General features: G+C 36.7%; 1 protein-coding gene across 10 annotated transcripts in view; it reads left to right on the forward strand.

Moving 5' to 3' along the window:
- The window catches only part of THSD4 (thrombospondin type 1 domain containing 4), a 347,378-nt gene that overhangs the window by 190,459 nt on the left and 138,873 nt on the right, over nucleotides 1-18,046 (forward strand). Inside the window, exon 1 of one of the 10 annotated variants that reach the window (XM_075505885.1) lies at nucleotides 2,046-2,393. The exons of the other annotated variants lie outside the window; for them this stretch is intronic. Coding sequence (XP_075362000.1) covers nucleotides 2,322-2,393 — 72 coding nt within the window. The 5' untranslated portion in view covers nucleotides 2,046-2,321. Of the gene's footprint in view, nucleotides 1-2,045; nucleotides 2,394-18,046 lie in introns of those variants that run through there. 10 annotated transcript variants of the gene reach the window in all.

Consider the following 18,046-nt stretch of genomic DNA (forward strand, 5'->3'; position numbering starts at 1 on the left):
TACTGAAACTCTCACTCTGGCTTTTTAAATCTTCTTGAGCTTGTACTGTTCCCTCAAGGGGAGTCAGCTGAAGGGGACTCTTCTGCCATTGAGACCCCTAGTCCTGCTTGGCCTACATTGCATTGCTTCCTAGCTGGCATGCCCTCACTAAACACAGTGCTAGCAGGTATTGGCAGTAATGCTGCCAGAAACACGGTGCTGGAAGGCTGTGGAATGACCGAGGAAAGAAAAGGTTGACCTGTGAAAGGTGGTCTGCTGATTTGAGAGGCTAAAAAGGACAGGTTTTTCTGTAGATGTAGAAGAAACATAGCATTGTGAGTCTGGTTAGGCAGGAGGAGACATAGTACCCTTTATGGACAATAGTAGTAATCTGTAAAAGGAAAGGTCTGAGAGGGAAGAGGCGCAGTGACAATGATGTCTACTTAATCCAGGTCAGATTTCACTATGCTGGAGAAGCAGATATGCAAATTCAAATACAGCAGAATTTTGACTTCTAGCAGCAGTGAGAATGCTGATTTTCTATACTGGTTTAGGAGTTTGACTGTACTCAATTACAATTCTGAAAGCTCTCTAATACATAAAAGTATTCTGTTGTTATAATTTGTTTGAATATTAAAAACAAAAGGGAAAATATTTGTATCTTTCACCTCTCAGCAGAGGAAAAGAATGGTTGGTAAAGCTAGTTTAAAAATAGGGTGAGGAGTCTGACATATTCAGCTGTGTATACAAAGCTTACCAAATTACAAAAAGAAATCTAATACATAGTAATGGTGTGCTTCTCAATTTCACCAAAATTTTTACTTCCCACCTCCTAAAATCTTGAAATATTTTAAAGTACCTGTATTCTGAATTCATGTGGTTTACTGTTTGACATATGAGACCAGGTTATTCTTGGGTCATATTTTTGAGATTTCCCCTGCAACTATAAGGATAAGAAATATGTATTTACATGGAAGATGAGAATATAGTGTGATTTCTTGACTTCAGGAGTTGGAACTTTAAGAAAGACATAACGTCTCACATTCCCATGATAAAATACTTAAATAGGCAACAGTAAAGTTAGAAGTTAAAAAGTAAAATGAGAAAGGGAAGGAAAAGGGAATACAGGACTGGAGCGTCCCATATATGTTATAAAATAGTTATTCTCTCCTGTTGTTGGATATGATAGATCACTGGGGTTCAAAACTTCTTTTATATTCTATATTTTTATGTTGCTTAGTTTACTGTAAGAAAATGTCTATTGTGTAGAGATTACAATCAGACATACTCAGCTAAAGGGAAGCCCTCCAACTTTCATAGCTCAGTTTGCAATTTTACTCATTTTTGGGACAAACACTCAGTGGTCTGCTTGCGAGATGTAATAATTCAGCTTTATATCAGGCTTTCAATACTGCTTTATTCTTTACTTGAAAATAGGTCTTACTCATCTTCTAAAAGAGAAGATTCTATTTTCAAAGGCTTGGACTTCTGCTTGCGTAGTCAAAGCAGGTTATTTGATGGGTTGGACTGTTATAAATCAAAATTTTTTTTATTCATCCATAATATGAAAAAGAAAGAGAGATTACATCCATATCCTGCTCCAGGATTATCCTGAAGGGTGGGGGTCCATTTCAGGAAGCAGTTGTGACATTCTTGAGAGTGAATGGACACTTGGGTTCCCTGTGGGCCAGGAGTGAGAGCCAGGAGATTCTGACTGAGCCCCTGGCAGGATCAGGCCATTCAGGTTGCAGGATTGTGCTGATGTAGGGCTGACTGTGAAACCGTGGGCTGCGTCCCGATTAGATTTTAATTTCTGATTTATTTATTATAAACGTCTTCAATAAAAGGAGGTGCTGTACCTTTAAGCAGCACATGCCGTCTAACCATCAACAGGCATCTTTTGCAAGCTGCTTTAGCCTGTTTCTCCAATCATGCCTGCCTAAGTCAATAACGCATTGCCAAACCTCCTCGTGCATTAAAGGTTACCGTTTAGCTTGTTCCATGAATCACAGCAGATGCATAACTTGGCAGTGACCATTTCTGCCCCCCCCGCTTCTGTGCTTTCTACTAACTACAGCCCCCCAGCTCATTGCTGGCTGAGCCCCCTCCCCCAGCAGGGAGAAGTCATTACATGAAGAGATCAACTTACCAGTTGTCTTCAGAGCAGTGGCTGAGAGCAAAGCTCCTGGTCGTTCCGTGAGTGCGATAGAAAGGGGGAGAGGGAGAAAGAGTCGTACCTAGAAGAACTAAGGGCTGTGATACTGAGACCCAAGTGCATCTGCTAGCTGTTAGTACTTGGCAGAGGGTTTTCTCCTCCAGGGTAGCTCTAACTTTGGGTAATAATGTTTGTCAGCTACCTGATACTAACGTTGCTCTGCTTTCAAACAGCAGTGTTAGCAAGACCTGGGGGTGAGGTAAGCAAAGTATAATGTCCTGTCAAAAATCGTCTTGCCAGACTTGTATTTTCTTCTTATCTATTAAGACGGATTGTGAATGATTTTTATGTTGCTAGTCATTTTAGAATTGCATTGTCTGCTTCATGTGTAAAAAGCTATTGTTTTGGTTTGGTTTAGGTTGGGGGGGGGCTGTTTGTCTCTGGGGGGGTTCCAAAAACCTATAGGTACTAAGGGAGAGTAGTTTGAAAGTTAGCTTCTTTCGATTTGATATACACTATGCTTTCTGTGAGAGATGACTAATTTGTGAAGTCTTCTTTACTAACATACAGAGAAATACGATACTCTTTGCAGCAGTAGATGGTAGTGTTCTGTTCAGATTTTCTACAAAAAATGTGCATGATTGAAAACGTTTTTACAAAGGATATATTTTGGGGATGTGAGCATGTAAAAGCTCCCAAGCTCCACTACTTTAATAACATTCTTTTTGTGCAAATACATGTAATGTTTAGCATGTGCAGGGCAGAAAGATCTTTATTTTTTAAAAATGTATGTCATATCATTAAAGAGGGACTTTATGCATTCTTAATATGAGAAATCTTAAGTAATGGAATAGAACAGCCCTTGCTATGCTCTAAAAAGTTGCTACTTGATTTACAAAGAGCAGTTTTCCAGATTTTTGTTCTCATCAGAGCAGTTTTTCATCAAGTTCTTATTTCATACCAAAGCAGAAAATTTCAGCTACTTGTTTGTCATTTAGGAAATAATTCATCAAGCAGAGTACTATTAGATATGAAATATTCGATCTAATGAAGTTACTAGCAGAAAACACATTTGATACTCATTCTCCCTCGCTCTAACTGAAATGTGATGTAGCGTTATGCATCTTAAAGGAATAATTGGATAGTTTTGTTCCATAATATGACTTGCTTAAGTAACTCTTCTGAAAACATTCATTCTGCTTTAGAGCTTTGTCTTTTGTTAGCCCTGTCATAAGTTTATAGTAGCCTGATAAAGTCCAGAGCAATTACTTTCCCTGGTAAAAGAAAGTGGAAGCGAACTGGAAAAAACACCTTGTCCGACAGTGTGTGGTTGACACTCTCTGTAGCTTGTATGTCTAGATATAAACTGTATTTTGCTCTCAGAGTGTTTTAAAAAGAGAAGTTGTAAAGGTTTTGATTCGCGAAAATGTCTTTTAATGAAATCTTGTGCTGCCTTTGATCTAATTAAAGCAGGGAAAAGTTTTCAGCAGAGGCTCAGGGAATTTAAATGGGTTGATGATGAGAGCAACTGGAAGCTGATCGTTGCCCTCTAGTTGTCAGTGAAGTTTTTAACTTCCTGGCTGATTGTTATTGAGTACAGAAAATGATAGATGGACTCACCTTGTCCAGACTGAGGGACCGTAAAATGTGTGGTGGCTCATATGGAAAATATTTCTGTCACCACTGCATGCACATGTGGTCTTTGGAGATCCATATAAAGAACAAATCTAGAGCAGCAGCAGTGTTGCCTGCCAATTATCCTCGTTAGCAAGTAAAATAAAAGCAATGCTGTGTTCTTACCTGGAAATGAATTTCTGCAGTAAAAGTGCAATGTGGAATGTTTTAGCACTGTGATCCATATGCCAAGTACTTTAAACTGTACTGTTCTTCTTAGTTTTTCAGCTAATACAGCAGACAGAATATGAAAAATGGCCTGTTACTTTATCAGTGAATCTTAGGTTGTAGGTTTTAGTAGGTAGTGAGAAATTTTCTCCTTTTTTATGTTCATATGGCTAATTTTGAAAACTATATAATAAAAAATATACTGTGTCTACTATTATTAATATAGTAATTCTTTGTCCTGTATTGTAAGAGACCACCCGATAATCTTGTGCATTTCCCTGCTCCAGCTGCAGAACCTTGGCTACATAAATATTATTTCTCTAGGAAATTACTCGGTGAAGATTTTTCCCCGTGGTAGACAGACAGTGAATTGAAGACAGGGAAAATAAGTGAGAAGCCATTTTTAAAAGGAACCTGTATTGCAGTTTTGTGCTCCTTTGAACTGTTCTGTTTACTTCTCTGAATATTTTAATTGATTTATAGGTATGTATTTTTAAAAGTTCTGCTCATAAAAGTGTCAGTTTGTGATAGATTATAAAGTCAATGGGAAGTTGCTTTTCTTGCCAGCTTGCTCGCTCTCTCTATTTTAATGCTGCATAACTTGGTTCAAGAAATAGAGAATTACAAAAATCCAACTGTTACATTTTTACACTTATAATTCTTAAGGAACCCGAAATACTTGTTCTAATGTACGTATAATTATGTTCTGCTTTTCATTTGTTGTTAAGAAATGACTTGGCATGAAGTCAGTGAAACTGCATTGCATCACTTTTCCATTTAGGAGGGAAATAAGGTTGTACAGCTTTGCAACTTACACCATGTTTGCAGTGGCCAAGACCAAAATTTTTGTGTGTGTGCTTCGTAGGAAATGAGCATGACTCTCTTCATCCATAGCTGGAAGCTCTAGCTAGTACCTCCTTCCAGGATCAGCCTTGCTAGAGGGTCCAAGTTCAGCTTCCTTGTCCCTGGGGTGTCCAGGAGCAGCTGTTCTCATCAACGGACTGTACTGCTATCTTCTGTGACTGAGAAAGAGTTAAGGCTAAGCTGGCATCAGATGGGCAACCTGTGTGATGAGGAATTAGAAAGTAAAGATGAAGCAGGGTAAAGAGATGTGATACTGTGCAGAATGTATCAGGCCTGAACTCCTAATTTCAAAACAATACTTCATCAAGGTTTTCTCCTTCCTACTTCTTCTAATCTGGCGGTTTGGAATCATCTCTAGCATGAAAAGCATTGGTTTGACTAGATACGTTGGGCTTGAGAAATCTTTGAGCAACTAGAGAGTCTTCCTGAGGAATAGCCTATCTCCCTGTATTTTCAAGTCTTCCTAAGCATATCATTATTCTTCACTCATTGTCAAGCAGGTAGCCTTTTAAATATTGTTTTCTCAGTATACTTGATAGAGACTTGTATTTTGAGAAGAGAATTTCACCTTCCTTGAGATTTTAGTTGTTTCAGCTGAATTCTCCTCCCATTGTAGTAGCTTCTTTAATCTTGTACACATTGGCCGTGAATCAGTACTATCAGTACTACTTAATTCAGTACAGGTGTCAGTGAAGCTATGCAAATGTACTAAAATCACCAGCCTGGCCTCCTCAGCAAAAAAGCAAAATCAAATTGTACGATTTTGAGTTTTGTTTCTATTGTTTTCTATTAGCATTAAAAAAATTCAGTCTAGCTGGAAAAATGCGTGGACAAAGGGAACTAAGCCTTACATGTAACTTAAATGTTGATTTGATCTGTATTTTAATGTGGCAAGTAATCATAATCTGACTAATCATAAAAATACATGATATATGACTTAACAGAACTTTCAACAGGTTCAGGTGAATAGGAACTGGTTTGTAGGATTTAAACCTAATTATTTTCAGTTCTTGAGTAGTATTTGTTCAGATAACAGGATATTTTGCTACAGTTAATATAATAAAGTTGTTTATAGAAGCAAAATTTTGATTTAAATATACTATTTAGCTTCAAGAATATCTGAATACTAGCTACTGTTTAGCTTTCTTTATAAAGCAGTTAACATGAAACGTAGAAGATGCTAAATGATCTCCTCAAAGATTGTTTTAATATATTTTTTATTATAAATGCTGTGTTTATTTAATCACAGATGTGAAATGCTTCCCTTTGGAATTTGGGCATAAAGAGGGTGAAAACATCACATTCTACCTGCTAAAATGGGTAAGGGAGTCTGAATCTTTGTGTGCTACAGAATCTGCTGGTTCTGATTGGTGGCTTATGGGTTGATACTTGGAACAGTTGTTTTACGCAGTGTCCCAAGTTGCAAGACCATGAGTAAACACACAGAAATGCAGAGGACCCTATTGTCATGGGTTCCCATTCATTTCTACTTTCGTAGTGGCTGTCCTCTGCAGTACGTAACTTGTCCACAGGAACCAGAGAAGCAAAGTGAACTTGTCAACATTTTAAAAGATCATTCAGTTCTGAACAGGTTGAGGTATCACAATCCCCACTACACAAATGCAACCCATTGCAAGAAACTTAAGAACACTCAGAGGTCCAAAGCATATTTAACTGAAAAGCTGGCAAAGGAATTAATTACAAGAAGATTTGGTTCAGACATTAATCCAAACTATACACACTTTGCACTCAGAGACAAGGTTCCCTTTCTGGCCAAAAGAAAATACACTAATATGTTACATGAAAATAAATACTTTTAACACTATCTTTGTAGGTAAACTGATTTCAGTCATGCCTAAAAATAGATAGATTATTTTGGTTTCAGAAGAGACTAAAGAGAGTTTCTATTAGTCTTGAACTATTCCTAATTATTATCTTTCCTACCTTGTTAAAGACCCATGATCCTTATTGTAAGCCTGAAGTTGTGATTTTGCTTCTGAAACTTTGCGTGTATGCATATACGCATGCATATATATGTATAGAATTAATTCTGTGCTCTACTGGGCTGTGGAAGAAAAACCTTAATAGAGCATTTTAAAAAACATCTTCAGGGTATGCGTAGCCCTGTGTAGAATTCTTTCCTGCCTGCCCAGTTGGTTTCTGAGGTTAGATGGGGAGTACAGCTCATCCCAGCATTGTGACTTATTTCTGTGTGGTACAGTATGAATGGAGCTTTCCCTTCCTGATCTTGGAAATAGACTGCTTAAGCAAGGGGGAAAAAAACCAACAAGCAACGTGGTCATGGCCCTTTTGACACTGTTTTTTGACTGACTTTTTTTCTTGTCAAGCAAGAACTCTCTTTCTTCTGACTTGGAGTAAAATTTCTGGCCTTACTCAGTGGAGTCTTCCAGTGTTACATGGTCAAACCTGATGCATGGGTGGCAAATAGTGTGTACTTGTGAAGAGGCATGGGGAGACAGCTAATCAGCAGGTCACACGAGTAGGCTAATGAAATTTCAGTACGTTTCTGTGGAAGGACAGCGTGGAGAATGAACATGGGAATGTTTACACTACATGACTGTTAATGATCCTCATTTATTGCATTCAGCCTTATGTTACCAGCCATATACACATGGCCTTAATTACTGTTGTATCTGTGGATTTTGTTGTCTTCAATTTTCTTACCCTTGTGATAGTCCTGTGAGGTAGGGGAGTGCTGTTACACAGCTGTTATTTACGAATTCCTGGGCTACAGAGGTAAAATACCATTCAGAAGCTTGAAACAGTTGTCAATAAGAATAACTTTTAGATATGCTTGACAAATCAGCCTTTCCAGCACCTTAATGGTTTTGCATCCTAGCACTGTCTCAAAGAAACTCTGTATGGCCGGGAAATGAACTAGTTAACCTATGTCTGCTCAGTCACCAGGCTGCAGTTACTGATACAACTTCTTCAATTATAGGCAGGGAGCACATGATGTGACCCAATAAAACAAGCATTTCCATCTCTGACTTTCATGGGGCCAGCATGTAAGAAAACATAATTTCTCTGACTGACATACTGACAAAAATAATTTCTCATCTCTGTACCTGAGTATTCCCATCTGCAAGCCAAGGTTAATAGGGCTTCCATTGATTCTCCTGAGAAATTGATATGTCACCTTGACTATATTTTCCCATAAAACATCACCCTTAACCCTTCTGTTTATGAAACATGAGAATGTTTGAGAGCCTTTGTGGACTGGTAACTAAGGATGGATTGAACCATTTATTTATTTAGCATACATAAAAGAAAGTTATTTGGATTTACTTTAAAATTACCCTGTTCTGAGTTAGAAAAAACAGATGGTAATTTACATATGGCAGTAATTGCTGACATCACCAGTAGAACATCTGAAAGTGAGACATACCACAGTTGAAAAATAATCCTGTCAAGTAAATATCCACAGGCGTGGCCAAATTATAAGAGTATGCTCTGTATTGCTGTTACTGTCAGTGCTACAGAACAGGTTTATTTGACCTCTGGCATTCTTGCCTCACTCTTCCTAGCTCTATTGTCTGTCTCAACTGCAGTATTAGTAACACGACCCTATTTTGCTTTAAAAACTTTGATGTAAACTCAGTGTAGTAGGATGTTCAGTTTAAAGTTAATTACATTCCAGCAAAATGATTCAAAATGTATTCTTTCACCCTTTGTGATGAGGTGGAATAAATGTTCTTCCAATTTTCTTCTCAAGATTTCTGTAGGGCTTTTAGTTCTTCCTGTACTGCATATCCTTGCCTATTCTTGTGGGAAAGACAGGACTGAAATACTAGCAGAGCGGTGTGTACTGGCAGAAGTCTGTAACGATACCTCCTTAATAGCTCTCAGATCATAGGCCTAGATCCAAAGCCTTTTGACTTTTGGGCTCTGGTTCAGGCTATGCTGAGCTTCTTGTTCCATGCTATAAACATCTAAAAGACAGATTGAGGGCTACAGTAATTCCCACAGTAATTACAGCATCATGCTCAGTCCTACCATAGTTAAGCTAAATTCATTAAGTCATTACCAAATAAATGGTTACGTGTGATGGATGAGCTAATTTGTCTTAGACATGATTCATAGACCATTTTCTGGAAAGCTGTCCTAGAAACTTGTTGGATTACTTATTAGATAGACATATGTTTTAAAGAATTTACCATGAATTTTACACCTGGAAATACTATTTTACCTAGAAAGTAACAGTTCACAAAATACTTTCTTTATTGTATTTCATTATCAGTATCCGTTCTCTTGATTTACTTGCTTTTTTCCTTCATCCTTGCTTTTTGAAGTAATAATTCACTTAAAATTGAATGCTAATGAATGTATTTTTATCACTGCAATATAAAAGCTTTTTCTTCTGGCACAGAGAGTTTATCTTGAATTTCTTAGAATTTTAATATTTGTTCCAAACATGCTGAGTGTATAAATGGAGCAATGAATTTATGAGGCGTGTAGTTTATTTTAGGATGTATTGAAAGGTATTCACAAACAACAGAAAAGGGGGGAATAAAATCTAGTAAGTAAAGTAAGTCCCTGTAATTGTTTTTAAATCATAACAAGTCATTGTATAAACAGGTCTTTCTTCTAAAGAAGACTTCTTTGGTTTTCCTATATCTTTATGGTAATGTTATAAGGCTCTGAATTTTTTTTAAGTGCTCTGATGTGTAATAGGGCACAGGAATGTGTTCCAAGACTCATAAAATGTTTAATTAAAAGAATGGAAGTTCTTGTAAACTCCTGGTGGTTGCCTTTAAGTAATATAACTTCTTAAAACACTCCTTCCCCCCCCCAGCATTTGATATTATCTTTCATTTTGTGTACAGCACTGTTACGTTCTGCGTGTGGATGATGTACACATTTTAAGGAAACTAGCTGATTAATAGATTTACCCAGCCGCTTGCCACCAGGGCTATTCTGGAAATGAGACCTGGCACACAAAAGAGGCTGTGCTAGGTAACTAAACAAATGCCCTGCTGTTAAAGTCAAGACTGTAATTTTGCTACAAGCTTTCCTGCAGGTATACTGCTATAGACGGATTACTAGCAGTGCTCACTGAGCTGTGGCTCAGAGCCTGTGAGTCAAGAGTTGGAGGGAATTATGGAGGGGTCAGGAACGTAAAGCAGATTTTCTCTGCGTGGTTGAAAGACTGGATAGAAGGGGGCTGGTATGTGTGACACATATCCCTATCCTTACTTGATCTGTAGCTTTCTTGATTGTTCCTTCCGTATCACTTACTATGCATCGCTGCCAAAAGAACAGCAGCAGGGATCAAACATCATCCGCTGGTGTGTTTAAGGACCCAAAGGCACCAACACAGCAATTATATCACTGACAGCAGCTACATTGCTTCTCTTTAAAGACCCCTTCTAAATGAAACACATGAAAGTGGAGCATGAGAGAGTATTAAATTAAAGGTTTGCCTGTGTATGTGATTGCCTGAAGCTGTCGATCTGTTTCTTCATGGGTTACAGGTATTATTTTCCCAGCGTGTGGGTTGTGAGGAAAGTTTTATCAAGAGACAGAAGTTTTTGACAAATTTCCACTCCCACCTATTTGGCAGACACAGGAGAGTGAGGTGAATTAAGAGTCAATAAATTAATCCTTCCAGCCATAACTGCTTTTTGACTGCAGCATAATGTTTGCTTTCATTTTTCATGAGATTTCTTCCCAAAATGTCATGGTGGTGGGAATAAAGCCTTTAACATTTTTGACTTTAAGGAAAAATCCTTTTGCTGTTAAAATATGTCTGTTAGAAACCACTTCTTTCATCAAAAATTTAAAAGGTTTTTTAGAACTGTTTTTTGAAAAGATACTGACTAATATGCAAGTCATCGCAGGTAAAGGATAACATAGCAGTAGAAAGCTTGGTATTTTAATGCAGGATTGCCTCTTTGCTCCTTGGAAGTTGAAATTATAGAAGCAATGGTAAAAACATGTGGAAATACTGCATTTTAATCCCAAACAGGTAATAGATTTACCGTAAGAAATTACCCCCTCTAAGGAAAGATCTCTTCTTTCTCTTAATGTAATAATTTCAGTATACTTTTGAAATGAGTTTTACATAACTGCTGCAGAGACAACAAAAACACATTTGATAACGTTCAGTGTATGGAGGTTCTATTAACATCTGTACCTGAACAGAGCATTTGAAACACGTGCTGGACTCTTGCTTGTAAGTACTTGAAAACTGAGATTTATTTAGTGCTCGACTGAGCAGGTGATAGTGAAGTATTCTAGCCAGGGGCACCAACTGTTTTGATGTTAGCTGTGAGCCAATATCCTCTAGAAGAGCACAAGGACACAGAATAACTATATAAATGACTTTTATGACTTTTCTTATTTCCTCATTAAATGGAAAATTCTTTGCTGAAACGGTAGAATTATGTTGTTTGAGCCAATCTATTGAACTGAAGACAATTTTTTAAAGTATTTGCTTATATATCAGGCGTAGATTTTCTTGGTACTGTGGAGGAACTGGAAGGGGGTAAGTTATAGGGGCATTGTGTCCCCATGCCAGTAAGGATAGCACACACATACCCTGCTTGTGACATGGGGTGATTACAACATCATTTGCTCTGTGGCTGCATCTCATCCTTTTGAAATTTTCAGGTACTCAGGTGATTATCTAGTATTTCAAGGTTAACTATTCAATGTTATCCTCAGGCTGCCCAATAGAGCAGACACCAAACACTCGTAACGTGTTATGCTCATCGAGATGCTTGGTTATTGGTGATATGATGGCACTCGGAAGAACAAAGCATTACCAAAGAATCCAGTAATTAAGAATGATCAACATAAGAAGCAGAGATATTTCTTCAGCTGTTTTATTATGGTCCAGGAAATTAGCAAAGCTAAAGCAAAGCAAAATGATAAGCAACTCCACTATGAGACCATTCTGATAGTGGAAGTAAGAAAATACCTAATGCATCTAGCTGTCATAGTGTGGCTATTGGGGATTATCTCCGGTAAAACGAAGTCAACAGAGACTGGGTTGTGTCTTGCCTTTTCTTTCTGAATGACCACCACTTCTAATTGTCAGATGAGAGTGAGAAATACTAGGAGTGACAACTAATATGATGATGCTTTATTTGTAATGGTGTAAATCAGTTTTCAAACACATAAAATGGTTAATAACTAAGTAAAACCATGTTTAGGGTTCTAATAAAGGTAAACAATCATAATAACTTATTCAGAAGAAATTAGAAAGATTAGTAGTCTTATTTTTAGGTGTATTAACTTGTCTTCATAGCTGTGTCAATACTGAGAGGCTTTAAAGGAACATTAGTTAGAGAATCTTAGAGAATCAGGCCAGGAATCTATCAAGTACAGTTCTGGTTTCTTCTTTGTTCTCACTCCTAACAAATTACCTAAATATCACACTATTTTAAAGGTGATAATAAATGTTATTTGTTAAGCATGGGTTTTTTCTGTCCATCATTTTTGCTTTAGTAGTGGATACACTGAGTCATTAGGCTAATTTTAATTTTGTCATTCTCACTGCAGTAGATTCTGCTTGTGAAAAAAGAACCATCTAATTCTTCTATGGTTTTCCCAAAGGCAATTTTAGGAAAGAAGAATTGGTAAATATCTGTTTACAAGACAAGATACAGTGTACTGAAAAAGTAGGAGTTACTTGGAAAAATCTAATACATTTTTCCATGTTGTCAGAACTCAGTATTGTGATGCACAGAAGTCCATTAGTCCTTGGAAAGAATGGCAGTTGGTGTAGCTCCAGCCGTATATGCAGTCGTTCATTTTAAGAATTGATTGAGAACAGATGAGATCAAAAGTTAACATCTGCAGCTGTTTCCAACTGCTAAATAAGCATTAAAGAGCTGGTGAAGCTGTATTTTAGTGAAGGAGAAACACTTCAGAACTTGCAAGAACAAATTTCAATGCTTATAGCACTATAGCACTGTTCTCACTCAAGTTTCAGGGCTGGGTTCTTCTCTCCATTGAAGAGAAAGCTGGGAATACCTAGCAAGCAAGTTAGAATTTGTAGAACTTTCACATCTTGCTATAAAGGATAAGAAGTTAGTTCTTGGATAACAAACTGATGTTGCTGGAAAATGCTAATACTTCTGCTTCAAGTCAGAAGGAAATTTATCATAAACAGTTTGGCAGAATTTCAGAAAGTAAGAAGTGAACACTATTGCTTAAAACATTGTTTGCTTTAAGAGGATTTGGCCATGGATCTACAGGAAAGTAAGGAAATGACCTGAAAAACAATCAGCCTTGTGGAAACTATTGGCGACTTCATTAGGGAGACGTTGCAGGAAGCACAAGTGGAGGATCAACATTGGGAATGTTAAGGTGAAGTCTTGGCTCAGATGAAGATGATGAAAGCCAAATTGTCAATGATTTAAAACTGTCATAAATGGGGTTTCGTTGTAGGCAACTCGGGGTTTAGGAAAGAGATGTTGTTAGCCAAATCCTGCTGCCTTGATTAGATGCAAGTTTTCCTACATGCATTTTACAATATCTGTACAATGGCTGAGTTGTAAATGCATTGGTTGGGAGGATCTGGAAAAAAATGTAGTATCCTGCAACATAAGGAAGGAAAAAACCATCTGATGTGGGGCATATCAACAATGGTAAGAGTTGACTAACTGCTGTGCAAACCATTTTAAATTTTAGAATGGCAGTGCTAAAATTTCAGGAGAAATGCTGTCCCTTTTTCATTCATAAAAGTGCTGTGGCATAACAAGTTTGGGTTTTTTTTTTAATTTTTTTTTTTTAATCTAATTTTAAAACATTGTCAAAAGGTGGAGACTGGTGAATGGTCTGTGTGTAATTCAGGGAGCGTCCAGGCATGTGCCTTGTACCAATTCATTACATACAGCTCTGCCTGGATAACAATCTTCTGCCAGTGGGTGGAAGAATCAAACTCTGTTTCAGTCTGGACGTTTAATGAAACCAGTCTCACGGAGAGTTAGGTTGTAAGCTGGATGAATATTTAATTAGTAATACTGCATGGGGGAAAAATGGTTATTTCAGCCTTATTGTTTCTCTTTTTTCCAGATGGTAAACATTCTTATATGATAGAACTGCTGTGTGTGCCATCATTGGTGGTTAGTGTAAGTTTTTCTGTCGTCTTATGCCCATGCTGTATGTGATGAAGTCTTTGTATATGGCTTCAAAGGGCTTGTAGTAGTTGAGTTCTCAGGCTAAGTCAAAGACCAAAAGCAGTATTTTCCAGTTGTGTGTGTAAGAAAAAATAAAAATATGTGATTATGTCCTAGCACTTTGTGGTATTACAGCAATTATTACAGGATTATCCCAGTTTTCCTTTTTTGGATTTTTTTTTTTTTTTTAATTTTTTAAAATTTTTTTATCTGTCTTAAGTACAAAGGATGTTTACGTTTAAGGGAAAAGATTGTGTCAGTGTTGTGATCATTTTCCTGCTAGTTGTCCTGTTTGGTAATCACCACAGTGACAGTAAATAGTGAAGCTTATAATTTCTGTAGTTTTCAACATCTGCTGTGATTAAAAATGAAACAATGAACCACTTAAATTTTGGAACCCCTTTATCAGATGCCCCGTTCAGCAAAGTACTTGAACACATTCACAGCTTCAAGTGTGTGAGAAGTTCCCTTGAAATAGTGTGCATGAGTTTCTTGCTCAGATAGGACCATAGAGAGCATTACTTTTTGAAGATGATAGGAATTTCTACACAAAGCAATGGAACCGTGTTTCCAGCAGTGTTAAGAGCGCAGTGTTACTGGCAACTAAGGAAAAGTTAGGAATAAAATTAATTATGTGGGACTTGCAAGCATGATTGTAAAAGATTCTTTCTAAGTGTGTGTTTCTTATGCAGTGTCTCGAGACACGGACGTTGTGGTAAATGACGTCTTCAGGCATATGAGGTTTATGAAAAATGAATTAGGTCAAGAGTTCTGCTGGTGGAGATATTGGGAAGTAACATTTTTTGCAATGAACTAGTAGTGCTGAGATTAATAATGAAGACATTGTTAAGAGGGACTTTGTAGTGATGTTTAAAAATGAAGTCATCGCATCTGTTCTTCCTGTTTAAAAGACCTCTTTTCTTCCGCAAAGAAAAAAAAGTCTCAAAGCTAGTAATAATTTTATGCTTGGGAGAAAAACTATTTAATCAGAATTCAGTAGTTCAGTATGAAAAATGTCAGAAGCTAACCAAGTTATAACTGAAGAAAAAGTTCATGAGTTTTATTGCTTTGATAGTTACTTATTCATTGACTGAGTCCATGGTAGAAGCAACTCTGCTTGTCCATACAAGAATCAGGGTTCTTTGGTTAATTGATCCTCATTCACTGTTGATTTCTGATACTTCAGAATTAATTAAAGCTGAACCCAAAAAAGGAAATAAACAAGATGCATCTTTTTCTTGAATTTGTCCAATAGTTTCCTCAGCATCATTATCTTAGTATTATAAAGTATTGCCTTCATGAAATTACTTCTTTTATACTTAATATCCCTTGGGGCCCCTCACTGCACCCCCCCCCCCCCCCCCCAAAAAAAAAAAAAAGGGGGGGGGGGGAAGAAGAAGAAAAGAGATGTTTGTTGTGATTTGGTTTAGTTCTGTGAGAATATTAAGCCTTTGTCTCAGAGATCACGTGATGTCTAATTAGCACAGTTAATAAATTATTCACTCACTGAATTGTCGAACTTCCAGATATGAAGAGGTAGTTAATTTTTTATCCAATCTGAAATCATTGTATGATAATTACCTGATAATTACAGACCTCTGAGACATCATTGCTTGGATGCTTCAGACGGTTACAGTGGTGATGATGAAAGGATTAAAAAGTCTTCCATAGCTTGGGCGGGGTGAGAGGGAGTGGATTTTGGTTTTCGCTTTTGTTTGTTTGTTTGCGTGGGTGTTGGTTTGTTTTAAGATTCAGGGCTTCTGGAGGACAAGTGTAAAAATTCAGGGAGTTACCCAGCTAATAGCAATTTTTTTTAGGTACAGTTTACCTCCCTACAGATTTTGGTTTCAGTTTTCTATTGTTAATGGTTTTATAGGCAAGCAGGCTGACAGCAGAGACATTGTCTTCCATGCAATAAATACCTTAGGGTTTTTTCCTCCTATAAAATTTTCTTAAAGCTTGAATCAAAATTTTGTATTTTAATTCACTAATAGCATACTTCTATTTAGGAAGCCATAGATATGTAAACCAAAAATTAAGTGAAGTCTTCATATCTTTTATACTTGGAAAGGTACCTTTTTTCCCCTAAATTTTTTGTCACACAGATGCATTATTACAATGCTAAACTGTGAGAGATTCCTCTTAGCAGGAGGCACTGTAGTCTGTAAAGTAACAGGACCCACAATATGTACTACTTTCTTGTATTTGTGTTGTGTAGATATAGTTGTTTTGATAAGGTACTATACCTTAACATTCATTTCAAAACCGATTCTTCAGATAAACATAATAATTTGTTGGTCCTAGTAGTATCAATCAAATGAAGCTCTGTGGCTGTTTGTTAAAGATAAGGTAGTATGGAGAGGATTAAATGTACAACTTTTCATACATGTGTTCTGGTTAATAACAAGCACTTTTATAAGTAAGATTCAGATGTAAATAAAAGTCTAATGGAAGTGGAATACTGATAATAGCTATTACATTTGTCACATTTGGCAAGTCTTGTCATGTTTTAATTCGAATTATTGATCACATTCTACTTTTATCTTAAAATATTTGGAGTGCACACATGCAGTTAAACCCTAAAAGTGCACATTACTGCAATGACATTTAGGTAGGCCAACAAAATTTTCTCAGCTAATTTATGTAAGAAATTTCGTATTTGTTTGTTCCAAACAGATCACGTTGCTGGAGTTTATAATTTGGTTGCCTATGTGGAAGTTTACATAGAGGTACACTTCCCTTGTGTATCTCGCCCTTTTGTCTGCTTTTAACTTTGTGTATAAATTATGGACTTCTGAGTTTGAAGCTCTTTAAACCATGAAGAATTAATATAACTGTAATTGTGATACACAGTCATTCTAGAAAATTAGTAACAGCTGTTTTTCTATTAAAAAAACATCCATGTGCTTACCAATGTATTTAGATGTATGTATAAATGCAAGCATTTAGTCTCTTCGTGGTCTCTTTGCATTTCATCAGAACACAGTATTTTAAAAATAATTCCTGAATCAGACAAAAAAGCTGTTTTTCACTGATTCATCTGTGAGTTGTTATTGACAAAGTGTCCTTGATGTTGTATTGGTGTTTCTTGTGTCCTTAACACCGGTGAACATGAACTACTCATTTTAATTGTATTTTATAGCATCTTCTGGATAGAAAATGTAATGTAATATTGCTTGTCAATTAAGTATACACAATTTTTAATGGATTGCAGCCTTAATGTCTATTTGTGTATGTGTAGGCTCCGTAAAGCCCAAACTACAGACCATAGTTTGTGAAGTCACATCAACAGTTGTAGAATATTATCAGATGCATGAATGGATTGCTTTAGCAGTTGGGTGACTGGGGTTTTCTTGGTTTTGGTTTTATTTTTCTTTTTTACACCTGTCCTGTGGAATCATTTCGACTAGGGATTTGCTGAACTTTTTCAGATAGAATACAAACTGTGGAAAGCTTATAGTTTATGGTCAGAAGTCAAACTAAACCTCATGTCCTTGAAGATCCAAAAAATGTAACTAAATTTTCTCCCTGGTATTTTTCACTTTTAAGTATTTTTACTGTTTTGTCTAGACAAAAAATAAAAGCATTAGTAGTTATATTGGAATATAGGATTAGAATTGTCCTTGTGGTTGAGCATGTCCAACTTTCTGTTGCAGGTCACCTTATGTTACGATCTTTCTTCTAAACCTGACAATTTCCATCTTTGTTCCTTTTTTTGCCTTCTGTCCTTGAAGGTTCCAAGATAAGTAGTTAAATTTAGGAACATGCCTTTTGTTTAGAAATAAACCTACAAAACTTGGATAGTCTGAATATTTGACAATTTCCCAGAAAATATGGTCATGAACATCTCTGTAAGGCCTTTTGCATTTTCTTTTTAAAAGTTGGAGTAATTTTGGAAGCAGTTCTACAATAGCAACTAAGAGAAAAGGCAAGCTTCTGATGGTTTTGGTTTTTTTTTCTGATTTGGGATGTCATCAGAATTTTTTTGCCAGCCTTAGTTTCTTCGTATCAACACATTAACTTCTGTAGCTGCTTCAGTTTTGATGGTACAGGCTGA

Source organism: Mycteria americana, chromosome 6 (genome assembly GCF_035582795.1).
Source record: "Mycteria americana isolate JAX WOST 10 ecotype Jacksonville Zoo and Gardens chromosome 6, USCA_MyAme_1.0, whole genome shotgun sequence".
Taxonomy (NCBI): domain Eukaryota; kingdom Metazoa; phylum Chordata; class Aves; order Ciconiiformes; family Ciconiidae; genus Mycteria; species Mycteria americana.